At 51.0% G+C, this 16,229-nt stretch overlaps 1 protein-coding gene and 1 pseudogene across 5 annotated transcripts; both read right to left on the reverse strand.

Annotated features, from left to right (window-relative positions):
- Positions 1 to 4,788: 4,788 nt before the first annotated feature.
- On the reverse strand, positions 4,789 to 7,821 carry LOC114111321 (melanoma-associated antigen 10-like). 5 transcript variants are annotated; one of them, XM_042241783.2, is made up of 4 exons: positions 7,698 to 7,820; positions 6,442 to 6,534; positions 6,222 to 6,353; positions 4,789 to 6,089 (listed from the first exon to the last, which is right to left on the reverse strand). In XM_042241783.2, exon 4 carries the CDS (start codon positions 6,067 to 6,069, stop codon positions 5,275 to 5,277), a length of 795 nt encoding a protein of 264 aa, XP_042097717.1. In that variant the 5' UTR covers positions 6,070 to 6,089; positions 6,222 to 6,353; positions 6,442 to 6,534; positions 7,698 to 7,820; the 3' UTR covers positions 4,789 to 5,274. The 5 variants fall into 5 exon arrangements, with proteins under 5 accessions (XP_042097717.1, XP_042097716.1, XP_042097718.1 ...); XM_042241782.2 differs by lacking the exon at positions 7,698 to 7,820 and adding an exon at positions 7,304 to 7,331; XM_042241784.2 differs by lacking the exon at positions 7,698 to 7,820 and adding an exon at positions 7,006 to 7,331.
- A 1,032-nt stretch (positions 7,822 to 8,853) lies between these two features.
- Positions 8,854 to 16,229, reverse strand: part of LOC106992002 (protein EOLA1-like) — a 28,896-nt pseudogene continuing 21,520 nt past the window's right edge.

The following is a 16,229-nucleotide window of genomic DNA, read 5'->3' on the forward strand; positions in this document are numbered from 1 at the left end:
CCAATCTGAGAACAATTTGAAAATGAAAATATATAAATTTGTATAGGAGTTTAACCCAAAGTGTAATATAAATACCATGAGTCCATACTGAGAAAAAATTAATGATTTCTTAATTACACAAAGATAGGCAAATCTCCCACAGAGAAAAATTCCAGTTTATGCAGACACTCCCACTTCTAGAAAGTGGAGCATAACTCCCTACCCGTGAAGCATGGACCGTCCATCGTCGCTTTCCTCCAAAGAGGACAGGATGGAAATGGGGCATAATACAATCACTTTATCGCACAGATACCTGACAAGCACTACCTCAGCCAGATGATCAATGAGAGCATCATCAGTGATCAATTGTGCTAATAGAATATACACTTGATATGATGTGATGAGAATGGGATTTTTATCAGTAATATTCCTCTGGCAAACTCGTAATCCAAGACGAGGCAAGAGTACAATATCAGACAAATCCCAATCAAGGGACAGGGACATTGTACAAAACATCTACTGAGTACTCCTCAAAACTGTCAATATCATCCAAAACAAAGAAATGTTAAAGCGAAGGGGAACCCAAGGAGACATTACAACTAAATGTTAGGCTGGTTTCCTGGCCAAGATCCTGGAGTGGGTAAAACCTATAGAAATCTGAGTAAAGTATGGGCTTTAGTTGATAATAAATAATGCATCAATACTTCCTCAATAATTCCTCAGTAATAAATGTATCATATTAATGTAAGATATTAGTAATAGGGGAAACTGGGTGAGGGCATATGAGAAGTCCACGATTTTCACAAATATTACTCAAATCTTAAAGGGTTACAATGGAAAAGCTCCAATTAAAGTCTATTGACAGTTTCAAAATAATTTTTTAAAAAAGACAAGGAATCTTTGGGGAAAAGATGCTGAGTATGTTTAAAAAGGGAATAGAAAGGAAACCAAACGCGAGCACACAGAACCTATAAGTGTGAAACAACCCTTCCTAAATTATCTTCAGCTGTTCTTCTCCCTTAACCTCCAACCCCATATAATATACTAACTGGGCCTCTTCCACCACAGAAACATCTCTGGATCCACTTTTTCTCAAGTCCCACAAACACTGCCCTGATCCAATCTCATAGATGCTTTGCCTGGATGTGGCAAGAGCCACCACCTGAGGCCAGGGGTAGACCTGGAACCCTGTATTGCCCCAAATCCACTTTAGGATGTCTGCCAGTGTTATTTGCCACAGAAGAAGTCTGGCAAGTTCCAGCAGGGGCCAGTGTCTTGCCAAAGATAAAAGAGTCCAGAGCAAACCTTCAGATGTGCATACATGTGAGCATGCTCAGTCGCTCCGTCATATCCGACTCTGCGACCCCATAGACTGTAGTCCCCGGGCTCCTCTGTCCGTGGGATTTCCCAGGCAAGAATACTTGAGTGGACTGCCATTTCCTCCTCCAGAGTACCTTCCCACCCAGGGATCAAACTCGTGTCTCCCACATTGCAGGCGGATTCTTTAACACTGAGCCTCCAGGGAAGCCATGAGGAAACACAGGGCCTTCTCAGAAGAGCAGAACATTCACTGAGACTCCTTAAGCCAGGGGAGGCGCCTGTCCAATCGCTGATGCCCTGGGCAAGATCAGCTTGGGAACAGGGTGGTGTGTTTCCGCACAGAGGCTACTGCAGAAGATGCTGGATCCTGGAAATGACCTCCGGATAAGTCAGTGGGGGCAGGGAGCAGTTTGGGCCTCCTAGCAGCCAAAGGCCTGAGGTTCTTATGTACCCAGAGCAAGAACCCAACCACACCTAACAGTCATATCCAATAAGGGGCATGAGGAGTACCTGTTATGAGAGCTGTCACGTATCCATCCTGGAGTGAAACCCAGGGCTGTGGTCCTGGCCTTGGCCCCAGAGCACGGATGTCCTCATGGAGGCCGGGGTGGCAGCTCACCTGCAGCAGCATATGCTCCCCTCTCCCTCTCCTGGCCAGTCCCGGGAAAGTCAGATGGGATCTCCAGGGGCTTGCTGCTTCCACCTCTCTGCGGCAGCCGACCCTCTGTGCAGCCTGCACCCCTGGGATGCCAGATTCCTCTCCTCCCTGGTTCCTTTTCGAATCCCCACTGGAGTCTGTGGCCTCTGGCACCTAGGAGAGCGTCCTGGGTATGATCCCTGCCATCTGCTAGAGCCTGTCCTCTGCTCAAACAGCCCGACTGGCTCCTAGCTGGCTCTGCGGGTGGCTGACCAGACACCCCTCTGCCTCTCTTATTCAGGCTCAAAAGCCATGACCTAACAGTCACAGTCAAAAACCCTGCATTTACTCCAACACGTGGGATTCACAGGGAATGGTCTGATACACCTCAGGATTATACAGATGTGCCCCGCACATCCATGGCAATGATTACTACTGACCCACCATGAGGAGACTCGCCCAGGGGCTGCGTCAAGTCCTGCGGGCTCAAGCTGAAGCACCGTGGAAGGGGATGCTGCTCTGGGACTTCCAGATAAAGATACACACGTGAGGTCATCAGGACCAGGGCCTAAGCTGTTCTCAGTGGGGGGCCGGAGAGGGGGCCAGGCAGGACAAAACCCAAGGCCAGGTTCTGAGGGAGAGGGGGCACTGTGGGCAGCAGGGGTGGGAGGCCTCATGACTCTGGCCCATGAGGAGTATGCTCCCAACCCCAACAGGGACCTTTGGCAGCTGGCTGCTGTCCTCCCGATGGAGACTGAACAGAGCCCCGAAGGGGCTGACAGTGCCTCTCACCGGGGGTGGTGGCAGGCTGTGGGGGGGGGTGGGTGGAATTCCTGCAGCCAGCTCCCTGTGGGCCAGCCTCTCTCAAGGGTCAGAAGTGCAGGACTTTAGTCCCTAGGAGAGAAGCCTCACTCAGAGTTGTCTATGTCTGTGTGTTGTCCTCACTTGATGATTAACTCCCAGGCACCTGTGTCCCTTCAAAACAAATGGTCGTGACAAAAAATGCTTCTTTTCCAAATTCACTGGTCACGGGTCATCACATGACCCTTCCAAAGTGAAGAGGCCTGGCAGGGCTGTGTCCCCATGTGTGCAGGGAGAGAGGAAGACAAGAAGCAACTGAACACCTGCTGCTGCTAAGTCGCTTCAGTCCTGTCCGACTCTGTGCGACCCCATAGACAGCAGCCCACCAGGCTCCTCCAACCTTGGGATCCTCCAGGCAAGAACACTGGAGTGGGTTGCCATTTCCTTCTCCAATGCATGAAAGTGAAAAGTGAAAGTGAAGTTGCTCAGTCATGTCCGACTCCTAGAGACCCCACGGACTGCAGCCTACCAGGCTCCTCCGTCCATGGGATTTTCCAGGCAAGAGTACTGGAGTGGGGTGCCATTGCCTTCTCTGACTGAACACCTGACATCTCTCCAATTCCACACTGCCTACCAGATGCTCAACAAAGAGCAGCAGTTAGAACTTATAATGACAAAATCTCCTGTTTTGGGGAAGACAGTCTGAGCAGGTCACATGGGTCTTGAAATTCTCAACCATTTCCAAGTGTCCACTGACTATGTGGCAGGTGCCATGTATGTAGCCAGAATCACATCTTCTGTTCCTGTTGTTCTCTGGCACTCAGCAGGGAGAGCTGCCCCTTCAGCCCCCTGCACCCGCCCGCACACCAGACTGCAGTGACCTCACCACCTCCTGAGGCCGGAACTCGCTCCTGTCATTTGATGCCAGGCACAGCCTTAACCTGTTGAGTCTCTGCTGCCTCCACACTTCTGAACCCACCTGAAGCCAGGGACGCTGGTGGATGTTGCATCATTTTTTTTTTTTAATATCACAGCAAAAGAGACACAGATGTATGGATGCTGCATCTTTTCTGGCTAGTACTTATTTCTTTTGTCATTTGGATCTCAGACTCTGAGTCTCAGATAAATTAAAAAAGCAGTCAAAATCACTGCTCTGTGCGTTTTCCTCTTAGAGGTTATGTTATTCAACCTGGGTGTATGTGTGTGTTTGAGGGGTGCGGAGCTGTGTCTTTCCCACCTGGGAATCAAAGTTCCCAGGATCCAGTCACCCAGCAGGATTTCTCCACTTAGCAGCTTCTCTTCACTCATTTCATCCCTCTGATATCTAGAGCATGGGCACAAGTGGCCAAAATAAAGTCCAGATGACCAAATAAATGGTCATTTCAATATACTTGGTAATCTGCTTTCCCAGGACAGAGAGTAGAGGGCCAGCCCAGGGAATACTGGGCCATACTTCAAAGCAACATTTGCTCTTCTCCAGGATTCTGAGCAGATGGTGGGGCAGTGGTAAAAAACACCTCCTTTGCCCCTGTGGTCGACAGCAGTGCAACAACAGTCAGGACCCCTTCCTTCCTGCCCGAGAAAGAGATCTCTCTGTGTTTTATCCAAGATGCAAAAGGATACCTCACAGCAATGATCTGTTTCAGACTTTCCCGTCACCCCCAAGACACACTGTCTGCAAGTCTGAAGGATGCCACCATGCAGCCTCATCACAATCACCTCCCACAGAAGGAACCCAGCTTCCCAAAGCCCCAGAACGCCCTGGCTCAGACATTGACATTGCAGCGTTCCTCTAGGAGCCCGAGAGCCTCGCCCTGTGTTGCCTGGTTTAGTGTGACTAGGGGACTTATCTCCACCTTCTTCGTGTTGCTACGGCTCCTAGATCATCGCTCAAGGTGTGGGGGGTGTCCGGCTTCTCCCAGTGTCCCCACTGCTAACCCAGCCTTTCATGGAGCAGTGGCTCCATAAAGGTCTTTGGAATACACGAGCCGGTGAGCAGGGGGCTCAATTCATTATCCGCTAATTCCTTAAATAACCCAGGCAAATCCAAATGAACAAGACATTATTTAGTTTTTGAAAATGACACACGAGAAGGACAGAACCATGAATTCACTACAATTACTTTTATCATCTCTTCCATCATCAGTATTACTGCCAAGTAAGCTCACTTTTCCAAAACAGTTCTAATTCCCATTCCATTGCATCCTGTTCAGGACCACAAAATACCATGGAAGAGTCTCCAATCTCTTTTACAAAATAGCAAAACTCTTGCTCACAATCTGGGTAAGCGCAAATGCACTGTGATCAGCATCATTCACGAAGCTGAGACACTGAAGTTTATTTAGCATTCTATGAAAACAATCAAAGTTTGAAAATTTTCTAAGGAGAACTGGGGAATCTCCATGTCATCATACAGAAAGCAAATGCAATGAAGCTATACACTGGTTCCCCAAACTGCCCCAGGCCCTCACTTCTGAGAAGGCTGACCGCTCCCTCTTCAATCTCAGAGCGAAGGGTCACCTGGATGCTGCTCTGGCTCAGTCCGCCTCATCGTCCTCCCTTGCAGCCTCTGCAGACTGCAGTGGGAAGGCCCTCAAAGCCCTTTGTTTGACCCTGAGCAGAAATGCCATGATTTCCCACTTGCTGGTCTCCGCATAAGCCCGGGGACCCCACAGGAACTCATAGCGAGCAGGGTGGCTGTAAGGCACCTGCCGGTACTCCAGGTACCCCTCCTGCACCCACACGTGGGTCAGAAGCGTCCTGGGCTCCCCAAAGATGCAGTGCACACTCCCAGCATACACACCCAATCTGCTGAGTGCTCCCCAGACCTTCTCCTCAGGGGCACGGTCTCCATTGCGCATGATCAGGTTGAGGACCAGCACCAGGAGGCCGGCCTTGGGGATGCTCTGCCCACTGCTCAGCATTGCGTTGCAGCTGAGGCCCAGGATGGAGACCATGATGTAGATGTGCTCCCTGGGGTCCACCTCCTTCACTTCCACGCCAAAGACCAGCTGCAGGCACTGCGAGGCTTGGCTGAAGACCACCGGGAAGTACTCCTGGTTATCCCTGAGGACCTTATTCAGCATTTCCGCCTGGGAGGTCGGCTCCTTGGCTCGATACTTGAGGAGCAGGAACTTCATTAGGCTAGCTATCATCTCATTCAGCGCTTCCTGGGGCAAGGACTCCCCAGTGCCTAAGGAGGACACTGTGGGGGAGGAGGCCGAGGCAGATGCAGCCACCCCTGCCTCAGCCCCCAAGAGCTGCGCATTCACCGGGCCCTGGGCCTCGCCAGGGTCCTGAAAATCTTCCTCGGGCTTGCTCAGCTCACTCATCTCGACCACGAGCGTGATGCCTGGGATCAAACCACAGACAGGAGTCAGCCAGGGTGACAGATGGGGACCACGGGCCAGGCTGGGGGAGAGAGGGGCTGTGAATGGCCTCAGCTGAGCACCACACCCTGGGCGGACTGACACAGGCAACTTACAGGTCTCCTCTTGAGGGGTGCTCTCACACCTCACAGGGGCAAGCCTCCGGGGCAGCCAGTCCCCTGGCTACCGGAAGGAGGAAGTGAGGTGGCTCCGCAGGGTACAGTCAGCACAGTCCAAGATTTCTGAGGCTGACAAGGTGAGGGATTAGGCCCTTGGGTGGTCCCTTCTGTTCTGGGGTGGGGAGCCCCCAGTGCACATTCAGGGTACCCTCCTTACCTTGACTCTGGGTACTGCCTGCACCTTCTCTGCCCTCTGACCTCAGGGCACGAGCCTCAGTCCTCTGCCTTCCCCTCCTGGTTCCTGCAGCTCCTGTGAGAAAAAGGGAGGGGCAGCTCGGGGTATCCTGTGGCACAGCCCTGAGCCTTCTGTGACAGTACGAGGGTGGACTCTGTGAGGTCCCCCCAGTTGTGTGGTGGGAGGTCCCTCAGGGCTCCCTTGTAGTGCTCACCTTGCCCCTGGCACCACCTGGTCCCTCCCCTCTGGGGGCCTGCATGGAAATTCAGAACCAGATCCCAGCCTCAACAGAAAGCGCTGAGGGGCTCCACATGCTGCCGAAACTGCCCAGGGCTTCCTGTGGGTCCTAGGCTGGGGACATGCTCGGTCCTCAGCTCCTCCTCACGTCCTGCCTGGCCTCCCAGCACTGACCACAGGGGCGGGGGTCTGCTTAGTCCTCCCCCGGGTTTGGGGAGTTCAGCCTCTGCCGACCTGAAGCCTCTGCCCTCCGCCCAAATAAACCTCACCTCCCGGGGTCCCTAAGCCAGAAGTCAAGAAACTGCTCACCCCGCTCTAGGGCCTCCAAGAGTCCCCACAAGGGCTAGGATCCCTGCCTCCCTGTTGGGGTCTTTCCGCTTCAGTCCACCCTCGCATGCAGCCTGGCCCTCAGGCAGGACCGGCGATTGTCCCGTCCGCCATTTTGAGACCCTGCCACTTTCACAAGATCCCCAGTCTCTCTCAGACCAGCATGTAAGAAAGGCAGACAGACAGAATGTGCTCCCAGGGCCGACTACAGGGGCGGAGATCTGTGGGGATCCGTCGCTCCTCATGCAGGGTCCCCTCAGTCCTCCTTCAGGCACCTCACCTGCCTCCGGCCGGGACCTGGGATTCTCGCCTCGCCCCAGCTGAAGCCCCGCCCCTTATACCAGGGCCCCAGTCTCTCCAAGACCCGGATGTCAGGAAGTCAGACCATGCCTGCTGCGCTCATCCGACCCCACAGTTGCCCTGGACTGACAGCAGAGATGAGCCTCTCTGAGGTACCCTCTGATTGGGGTTCAGGGTCCTCTAGTTCCTCCTCAGGGTCCTCAACCTGACACCCCACCGGACCTGGGAATCGGACCACCTAAGGCCCCGCCCCAAATGCAAGGTCCCCAGTCTGAGATCCCGACTGACCGACTCAGGAAGTCAGCCCCCTACCACGTCTCCAGTCTGAGATCGGATATGAGGAAGTGAAACCACGCACTGTGGGCTCATCCTACCCCAGGGCCGCCAAGGACCAACAGCAGCTACAGGCTTCTCTGAGGTCTCCTCTGATTGGGGTCCAGAGTCCGCTCAGTCCTCCCTCAGGGTCCTCAACTTGAAACTCTGGACGAGCTGGGCTTCTTCCCTCTGCTCACCCGAGGCCACGCCCCCTTTCCCAGGTCCCCAGTTTCTCTGAGACCTGGATGTCAGGAAATGCAGCATGTGCTCATCCACCCTCTGTGTTCCCTGAGCCTTGATGTGAGGGTCCCGCCTCGGGTCAACACTAGGGGCATCCCTGGACCTGCCAGGGCTCAAGATGAGGTCCCTGAGGGATGATAAAAGGTAACCCCACTGATCCCTGCCCCTGCTGTCAGCCCTGGGCCACCCTGGTGGTGGGATGAGCACTTGGCAGCCTGTTCTGACTTCCGCATCTGCATCTCAGAGACATTAGGCAACTGTTAGAAGGGGCAGGGCCTCAGATGGGAAGAGGGGAGATCTTAGTTCTTTTGAGGGTCAAGGTGAAGACACTAAGGGAAGACTGAGAGGACGCTGGACCCCAGAGCAGAGTGGGGTCTGGGAGGACCTAGGGCAGATGAACCATGGTGCATTTCCTGACATCCGGGTGTCAGAGAGACTGGGGACCTGACATAACGGATGGGGCACGAGTGGGGAGAGGAGAGAATCGAAAGCCCTTACACAGAGACAGGTTGAGGTCCCTGAGGGATGACTGAAGGGACCCCAAGTGAAGACTCTAGGGACCCCAAGGTAAGACTGATGGAACCCCACAGATCTCAGCCCCTGTTATCGGCCCTGGGAGCCCTTGGGGTGAGAAGAGCACACTAGGTCTGTCCTCTCTTCCTGAGTTCCGGGTCTGTGAGTGTGGGGACCAGGTGTGAGGAGCAGGGACCTCTTCCCACCTTTCCTAGTGGGGAGACGCCAGAGCCTAGGTCCTACCGGAAGTCAAGGTGAACACCCTGAGTGAGGACTGAGGGTAGTCAGATCTCAGACCAGAGGGAACCTTGGTAGTCCCCAGGCAGGACAACTTCATGCCGCATTGCCTGACATCCCTGTCAGAGAGACGGGTGAAAGCAGCAGAGCCTCCTGATTGCAGACAGCACACTTGCAGATCTTGCCTGGAGTACAGGCTCCATGTGAAGAGGGACCGCGAGACAGTTAGACCCCAACAGGGAGGGACTTGGCCCTTGCAGGAGGGTCTTGGAGGGCCCAGAGCAGGGTGGTGAGCAGGGTGAGCAGCTTCTTGACATCTGGCCTAGGGACCTCATGAGGTGAGGTTTTTCGGGTGGAGTGCGGATGTCTTCAGGTTAGCAGAGGCTGGACACACCAATCCCGATGGAGGACTAAGCAGACCCCTGCCTCTGTGGTCAGTGCGGGAGGCCAGGCAGGACGTGAGGAGGAGTTGAGGACCGAGCATCTCCCCAGCCTAGGACCCGTGGGATTCCCTGGGCAGGTGTGGCCTCTTGTGGGGCCCCTCAGCACTTTTTGTTCAGGCTAGGGTCTTGTTCTGAGTTTCCTTGCAGGTCCCCAGAGGGTAGGGACCGGGTTGTACCAGGGGAAAGGTGAGCACTGCAAGAGAGCCCTGAGGGGACCTCCCGCCACACAAAACTGAGGGGACCTCACAGAGTCCACCCCTCGTACTGTCACAGAAGGCTGAGGGCTGTGCCACAGGATACCCCCGAGCTGCGTCCTCCCTTTCTCTCACAGGAGCTGCAGGAACCAGGAGGCGAAAGCAGAGGTCTGAGGCCCGTGTCCTGAGGTCAGAGAGCAGAGGTGGTCCAGGCAGTACCCGGAGTCAAGGTGAGGAGGGTGCCCTGAGTGTACACCAGGGGCTCCCTATCCCAGAACAGAGGGGACCCCACATGGGCCTAGGCCCACCACCTTGTCAGCCTTGGAAGTCTTGGACTGTGCTGACTGCACCCTGGGGAGACACCTCACTTCCTTCTTCAGGTAGCCAGGGGACTGGATGCCCCGGAGGCTTGCGCCTGTGAAGTCTGAGAACACCTTTCAAGAGGAGATGCATAAGTGGCCTGTGGCCGCCCAGGGTGTGGTTTTCAGCTGAGGCTGTTCACAGCCCCTCTCTCCACCATCCAGGCCTGTGGTCCCCATATGTCCCCATCTGCCCCCGCCCCCTCCACGGCCTCCCTCCTGCCTCAGGCTGTGGTTTGATCCCAGGCATCGCGCTCATGGTCGACATGAGTGAGCTGAGCAAGCTGGAGGAAGAACTTAGGACCCAGGCCCAGGGCCCATTGGAGGCGCAGCTCTTGGAGCCTCAGGCAGGGCAGACTGCAATTGCCCAACCCCCTTAGTGTGTGTCCGTAATTCTCCCACTGTATCTGTGTCTCTCTCAGTGTGTGTGTCCCTCTTAGGTTGCATGTCTTTGTGTGTTTCTCTCAGTGTTTTTGACTCTCTGAATCTGTGTGTCTGTCTCAGTGTGTTGTCTCTCTCAGTATGAGTGTGTCTGATTCTCAGTGTTTGTATTTGTTTTCTCTCAGGACTGTGTGTTTCTCCCACTGTATGTGTATGTCTCTGAGTGTGTGTGTCCCAGAGAGTTTGCCTCTCTGTGGGTCTCTGTGTGTGCCTGTCTGTATGTGTGTTTCTCTCAGTGTGTTTTGACTCTCTGTTTGTGTGTCGCTCTCAATAAGTGTGTCTCTCTCAGTGTGTGTGTCTCTCTCAGTGTGAGTGTGTCAGATTCTCAGTGTTTGTGTTTGTTTGCTCCAGGACTGTGTGTTTCTCCCACTGTACGTGTATGTCTCCCAGTGTGTGTGTCTGTCTCAGTTTACATGTTTCTGTGTGTCTCTGTGTGTGTCTCTCGGTGTGTTTTGAGTCTCGAATGGGTGTGTCTCTCTCAGTGAGAGTGTGTCTGATACTCAGTGTTTGTGATTGTTTGGTCTCAGGAATGTGTGTTTCTCCAGCTGTATGTGTATGTCTCTCAGTGTGTTTGTCCAAATGAGTTTGCCTGTCTCTGTGTCTGTGTGTTTCTCTCAGTGTGTTTTTAACACTCTCTCAGTGTGTGTCTCTCTCAGGATGTGTGTTTCTCAGTGTGTTTTTGTCTCTTTCAGTGTGTGTCTCTGTCAGTGTGTCTCTCTCATTGTGAGTGGGCCTGGTTCTTAGTGTGTGTCAGTATTTCTCCCACTGTATGTGTATGTCTCTCAGTTTGCATGTCTCTGTGTGTGTCTCTCAGTTTGTTTTGACTCTCTAAATGTGTGTGTGTCCCTCTCAGTGTGATTGTGTCTGATTCTCAGTGTTTTGGGTGTCTTGCCCTCAGGAGTGTTTCTCTTCCTGGATGAGGGTGTCTCTCAGTGTGTATGTCCCTTTCAGTTTGCCTGTCTCTGTGTGTCTCTGTGTGTGTCTCTCAGTATGTGTGTCTCTCAGTGTGTTTTTCTGTCTCTCTCAGTGTGTGTCTTTCTCAGTGTGTCTCTATCATTGTGTTTTTGTAGCTCTCTCAGTGTGTGTCTCTGCCAGCATGTTTCTCTCATTTTGAGTGTGCCTGGTTCTTAGTGTGTGTGTGTGTTTTTCTCCTTCTGTATGTGTGTGTCTCTCAGTGTGTGTCTCTCTCAATTTGCATGTCTCTGCGTGTCTCTGCATGTGTCTCTAGGTGGGTTTTGAGTCTCTGAATGTGGGTGTCTGTCTCAGTGTATGTGTCTCTCTCAGTGTGAGTGTGTCTGATTCTCAGTGTTTGTGTTTGTTTGGTCCAAGAATGTGTGTTTCTCCCACTATATGTGCAGGTCCCTCAGTATGTGTGTCCCTGTGAGTTTGCCTGTCTATGTGTCTCTGTGTGTGTGTCTCAGTTTGTGTGCGTCTCTCAGTGTGTTTTTCACTGTCTCTCAGTGTGTGTCTCTCTCGGGATTCTCTCTAATTGTGAGCATGCCGGTTGTTAGTGTGTGTGTGTGTGTGTGTTTCTCCCTCTGTACGTGTATGTCTCCCAGTGTGTGTGTCTGTCTCAGTTTTTATGTTTCTTTGTGTCTCTGTGTGTGTCTCTCAGTGCGTTTTGAGTCTCTGAATGTGTGTGTCTCTCACAGTGTGAGTGTGTCTGATACTCAGTGTTTGTGTTTGTTTTCTCTCAGGAATGTGTGTATCTCCAGCTGTATGTGTATGTCTCTCAGTGTGTGTGTCTGAAAGAGTTTGCCTGTGTGTCTATGTGTTTCTCTCAGTGTGTTTTTAACACTCTCTCAGTGTGTGTCTCTCTCAGGATGTGTGTTTCTCAGTGTGTTTTTGTCTCTTTCAGTGTGTGTCTCTGTCAGTCTGTCTCTCTCATTGTGAGTGGGCCTGGTTCTTAGTGTGTGTCAGTATTTCTCCCACTGTATGTGTGTGTCTCTCAGTGTGTGTGTCCCTCTCAGGTTGCATGTCTCTGTGTGTCTGTGTGTGTTTCTCTCAGTGTGTTTTGACTCTCTGAATGTGTGTGGCTGTCTCAGTGTGTTGTCTCTATCAGTTTGAGTGTGTCTGATTCTCAGCGTTTGTGTTTGTTTGCTCTCAGGAGTGTGTGTTTCTCCCACTGTATGTGACTATCTCTGAGTGTGTGTGTCCCAGTGAGTTTCCCTCTCTGTGTGTCTCTGTGGGTGTCTCTCTGTATGTGTGTGTCTCTCAGTGTGTTTTGAGTCTCTGTCTGTGTGTCTCTCTCAGTAAGTGTGTCTCTCTCAGTGTGTGTGTCTCTCTCAGTGTGTGTGTGCCTGATGTTCAGTGTTTGTGTTTGGTTGCTCTCAGCAGTGTGTTCCTCTGACTGTATGTGTATGTCTCTCAGTGTGTGTGTCCCTCTCTGTTTGCATGTCTCTGTGTGTCGTTGTGTGTGTCTCTCTGTGTGTTTTGATTCTCTCTCAGTGTGTGTGACCCTCTCACGTTGCATGTCTCTGTGTGTCTCTGTGTGTCTCTCTCAGTGTGTGTCTTTCTCAGTGTGTCTCTCATTATGTTTTTGTATCTCTCTCAGTGTGTGTCTCTATCAGTGTGTTTCTCTCATTGTGATGGTGCCTGGTTCTTAGTGTGTGTGTTTTGTGTCTCCCTCTGTATATGTATGTATCTCAGTGTGTGTCTGTCTCAGTTTGCATGTTTCTGCGTGTCTCTGCATGTGTCTCTAGGTGGGTTTTGAGTCTCTGAATGTGTGTGTCTGTTTCAGTGTGAGTGTGTCTGATTCTCAGTGTTTGTGATTGTTTGCTCTCAGGAATGTGTGTTTCTCCAGCTGTATGTGTATGTGTCTCAGTGTGTGTGTCCCAGTGAGTTTGCCTGTCGTGTGTCTCTGTGTATTTCTCTCAGTGTGTTTTTAACACTCTTTCAGTGTGTGTCTCTCTCAGGATGTGTGTCTCTCAGTGTGTTTTTGTCTCTTTCAGTGTGTGTCTCTGCCAGTGTGTCTCTCTCATTGTGAGTGGGCCTGGTTGTTAGTGTGTGTCAGTATTTCTCCCACTGTATGTGTGTATCTCTCAGTGTGTGTGTCCCTCTCAGATTGCATGGCTCTGTGTGTCTGTGTGTGTTTCTCTCAGTGTGTTTTGACTCTCTGAATGTGTGTATCTGCCTCAGTTTGTTGTCTCTCTCAGTGGGAGTATGTGTGATTCTCAGGGTTTTGTGTCTCTTGTGCTCGGGAGTGTGTGACTCTTCCTGGATGAGGGTGTCTCTCAGTATGTGTCCTTGTCAGTTTGCTGTGTCTGTGTGTCTCTGGGCTTGTCTCTCTGTATGTGTGTCTCTGAGCATGTGTGTCTCTTAGTGAGTGTTTCTGTCTCTCTCAGTGTGTGTCTCTCTCAGTGAGTGTCTCTGTCAGTGTGTCTCTCTCATTTTGTTTTTCTCTGTCTCTCAGTGTATGTCTCTGTCAGTGTGTCTCTCTCATTGTGAGTGTGCTTGGTTCTTAGTGTGTGTGTGCTTCTCCCAATGTATATGTATGTCTCTCTGTGTGTATGTCTCTCTGAGTTGGCATGCGTCTGCTGTCTCTGTATGAGTCTCTCAGTGTGTTTTGAGTCTCTGAATGTGTGCGTCTGTGTGTGTGTTTCTCAGTGTGAGTGTGTCTGATACTCAGTGTTTGTATTTGTTTGCTCTCAGGACTGTGTGTTTCTCCCACTGTATGTGTATGTCTCTGAATGTGTGTGTCCCAGTGAGTTTGCCTCTCTGTGTGTCTCTGTGTGTGTCTGTCTGTATGTTTGTGTCTCTCAGTGTGTTTTGACTCTGTATGTGTGTGTCCCTCTCAATAAGTGTGTCTCTCTCAGTGTGTGTCTCTGTCTCCGTGTGAGTTTGTCTGATTCTCAGTGTTAGTGTTTATTTGCTCACAGGAGTGTGTGTTTCTCCCACTGTATGTGTATGTCTCTCAGTGTGTATGTCCCTCTCAGTTTGCATGTCTCTGTGTGTCTCTGTGTGTGTCTCTCAGTTTGTTTTGACTCTCTAAATGTGTGTGTGACCCTCTCAGTGTGAGTGTGTCTGATTCTCAGTGTTTTGGGTGTCTTGCTCTCAGGAGTGTTTCTCTTCCTGGATGAGGGTGTCTCTCAGTGTGTATGTCCCTTTCAGTTTGCCTGTCTCTGTGTGTCTCTGTGTGTGTCTCTCAGTATGTGTGTCTCTCAGTGTCTTTTCTGTCTCTCTCAGTGTGTGTCTTTCTCAGTGTCTCTATCATTGTGTTTTTGTATCTCTCTCAGTGTGTGTCTCTGCCAGCATGTTTCTCTCATTTTGAGTGTGCCTGGTTCTTAGTGTGTGTGTGTGTTTTTCTCCTTCTATATGTGTATGTCTCTCAGTGTGTCTCTCTCAATATGCATGTCTCTGCGTGTCTCTGCATGTGTCTCTAGGTGGGTTTTGAGTCTCTGAATGTGGGTGTCTGTCTCAGTGTATGTGTCTCTCTCAGTGTGAGTGTGTCTGATTCTCAGTGTTTGTGTTTGTTTGGTCCCAGGAATGTATGTTTCTCCCACTATATGTGTAGGTCCCTTAGTATGTGTCTCCTTGTGAGTTTGCCTGTCTGTGTGTCTCTGTGTGTGTCTCTCAGTTTGTGTGAGTCTCTCAGTGTGTTTTTCACTGTCTCTCAGTGTGTGTCTCTCTCAGGGATTCTCTCTAATTGTGAGCATGCCGATTGTTAGTCTGTGTGTGTGTGTTTCTACCTCTGTACGTGTATGTCTCCCAGTGTGTGTGTCTGTCTCAGTTTTTATGTTTCTTTGTGTCTCTGTGTGTGTCTCTCGGTGTGTTTTGAGTCTCTGAATGTGTGTGTCTCTCACAGTGTGAGTGTGTCTGATACTCAGTGTTTGTGTTTGTTTGCTCTCAGGAATGTGTGTTTCTCCAGCTGTATGTGTATGTCTCTCAGTGTGTGTGTCTGAAAGAGTTTGCGTCTCTGTGTGTCTCTGTGTGTTTCTCTCAGTGTGTTTTTAACACTCTCTCAGTGTGTGTGTCTCTCAGGATGTGTGTTTCTCAGTGTGTTTTTGTCTCTTTCAGTGTGTGTCTCAGTCTGTCTCTCTCATTGTGAGTGGGCCTGGTTCTTAGTGTGTGTCAGTATTTCTTCCACTGTATGTGTGTGTCTCTCAGTGTGTGTCCCTCTCAGGTTGCATGTCTCTGTGTGTCTGTGTGTGTTTCTCTCAGTGTGTTTTGACTTTCTGAATGTGTGTGGCTGTCTCAGTGTGTTGTCTCTATCAGTGTGAATGTGTCTGATTCTCACTGTTTGTGTTTGTTTGCTCTCAGGAGTGTGTGTTTCTCCCACTGTATGTGAATGTCTCTGAGTGTATGTGTCCCAGTGGGTTTCCCACTCTGTGTGTCTCTGTGGGTGTCTCTCTGTATGTGTGTGTCTCTCAGTGTGTTTTGACTCTCTGTCTGTGTGTCTCTCTCAATAAGTGAGTCTCTCTCAGTGTGTGTGTCTCTCTCAGTGTGAGTGTGCCTGATGCTCAGTGTTTGTGTTTGATTTCTCTCAGGAGTGTGTGTTTCTCTGACTGTATGTGTATGTCTCTCAGTGTGTGTGTCCCTCTCTGTTTGCATGTCTCTGTGTGTCGCTGTGTGTGTCTCTCTGTGTATTTTGGTTCTTTCTCAGTGTGTGTGACCCTCTCACGTTGCATGTCTCTGTGTGTCTCTGTGTGTCTCTCTCAGTGTGTGTCTTTCTCAGTGTCTCTCTCTCATTATGTTTTTGTATCTCTCTCAGTGTGTGTCTCTATCAGTGTGTTTCTCTCATTGTGATGGTGCCTGGTTCTTAGTGTGTGTGTTTGTGTGTCTCCCTCTGTATATGTATGTATCTCAGGGTGTGTCTCTCTCAGTTTGCATCCCTCTGCGTGTCTCTGCATGTGTCTCTAGGTGGGTTTTGAGTCTCTGAATGTGGGTGTCTGTCTCAGTGTGTGTGTCTCTCTCAGTGTAAGTGTGTCTGATTCTCAGTGTTTTTGTTTGTTTGCTCCCAGGAATGTCTGTTTCTCCCACTATAAGTATAGGTCCCTCAGTATGTGTGTCCCTGTGAGTTTGCCTGTCTGTGTGTCTCTGTGTGTGTCTCTCAGTTTGTGTGCGTCTCTCAGTGTGTTTTTTACTGTCTCTCATTGGGTGTCTCTCCCAGGGATTCTAATTGTGAGCATGCCGGTTGTTAGTGTGTGTGTGTGTTTCTCCCTCTG

Source organism: Ovis aries, chromosome X (genome assembly GCF_016772045.2).
Source record: "Ovis aries strain OAR_USU_Benz2616 breed Rambouillet chromosome X, ARS-UI_Ramb_v3.0, whole genome shotgun sequence".
Classification (NCBI taxonomy): domain Eukaryota; kingdom Metazoa; phylum Chordata; class Mammalia; order Artiodactyla; family Bovidae; genus Ovis; species Ovis aries.

Bases quoted from the DNA above. Each gene is read 5' to 3' on its own strand.
- LOC114111321 (XM_042241785.2), bottom strand. From the start codon at position 6,069: ATGAGTGAGCTGAGCAAGCCCGAGGAAGATTTTCAGGACCCTGGCGAG.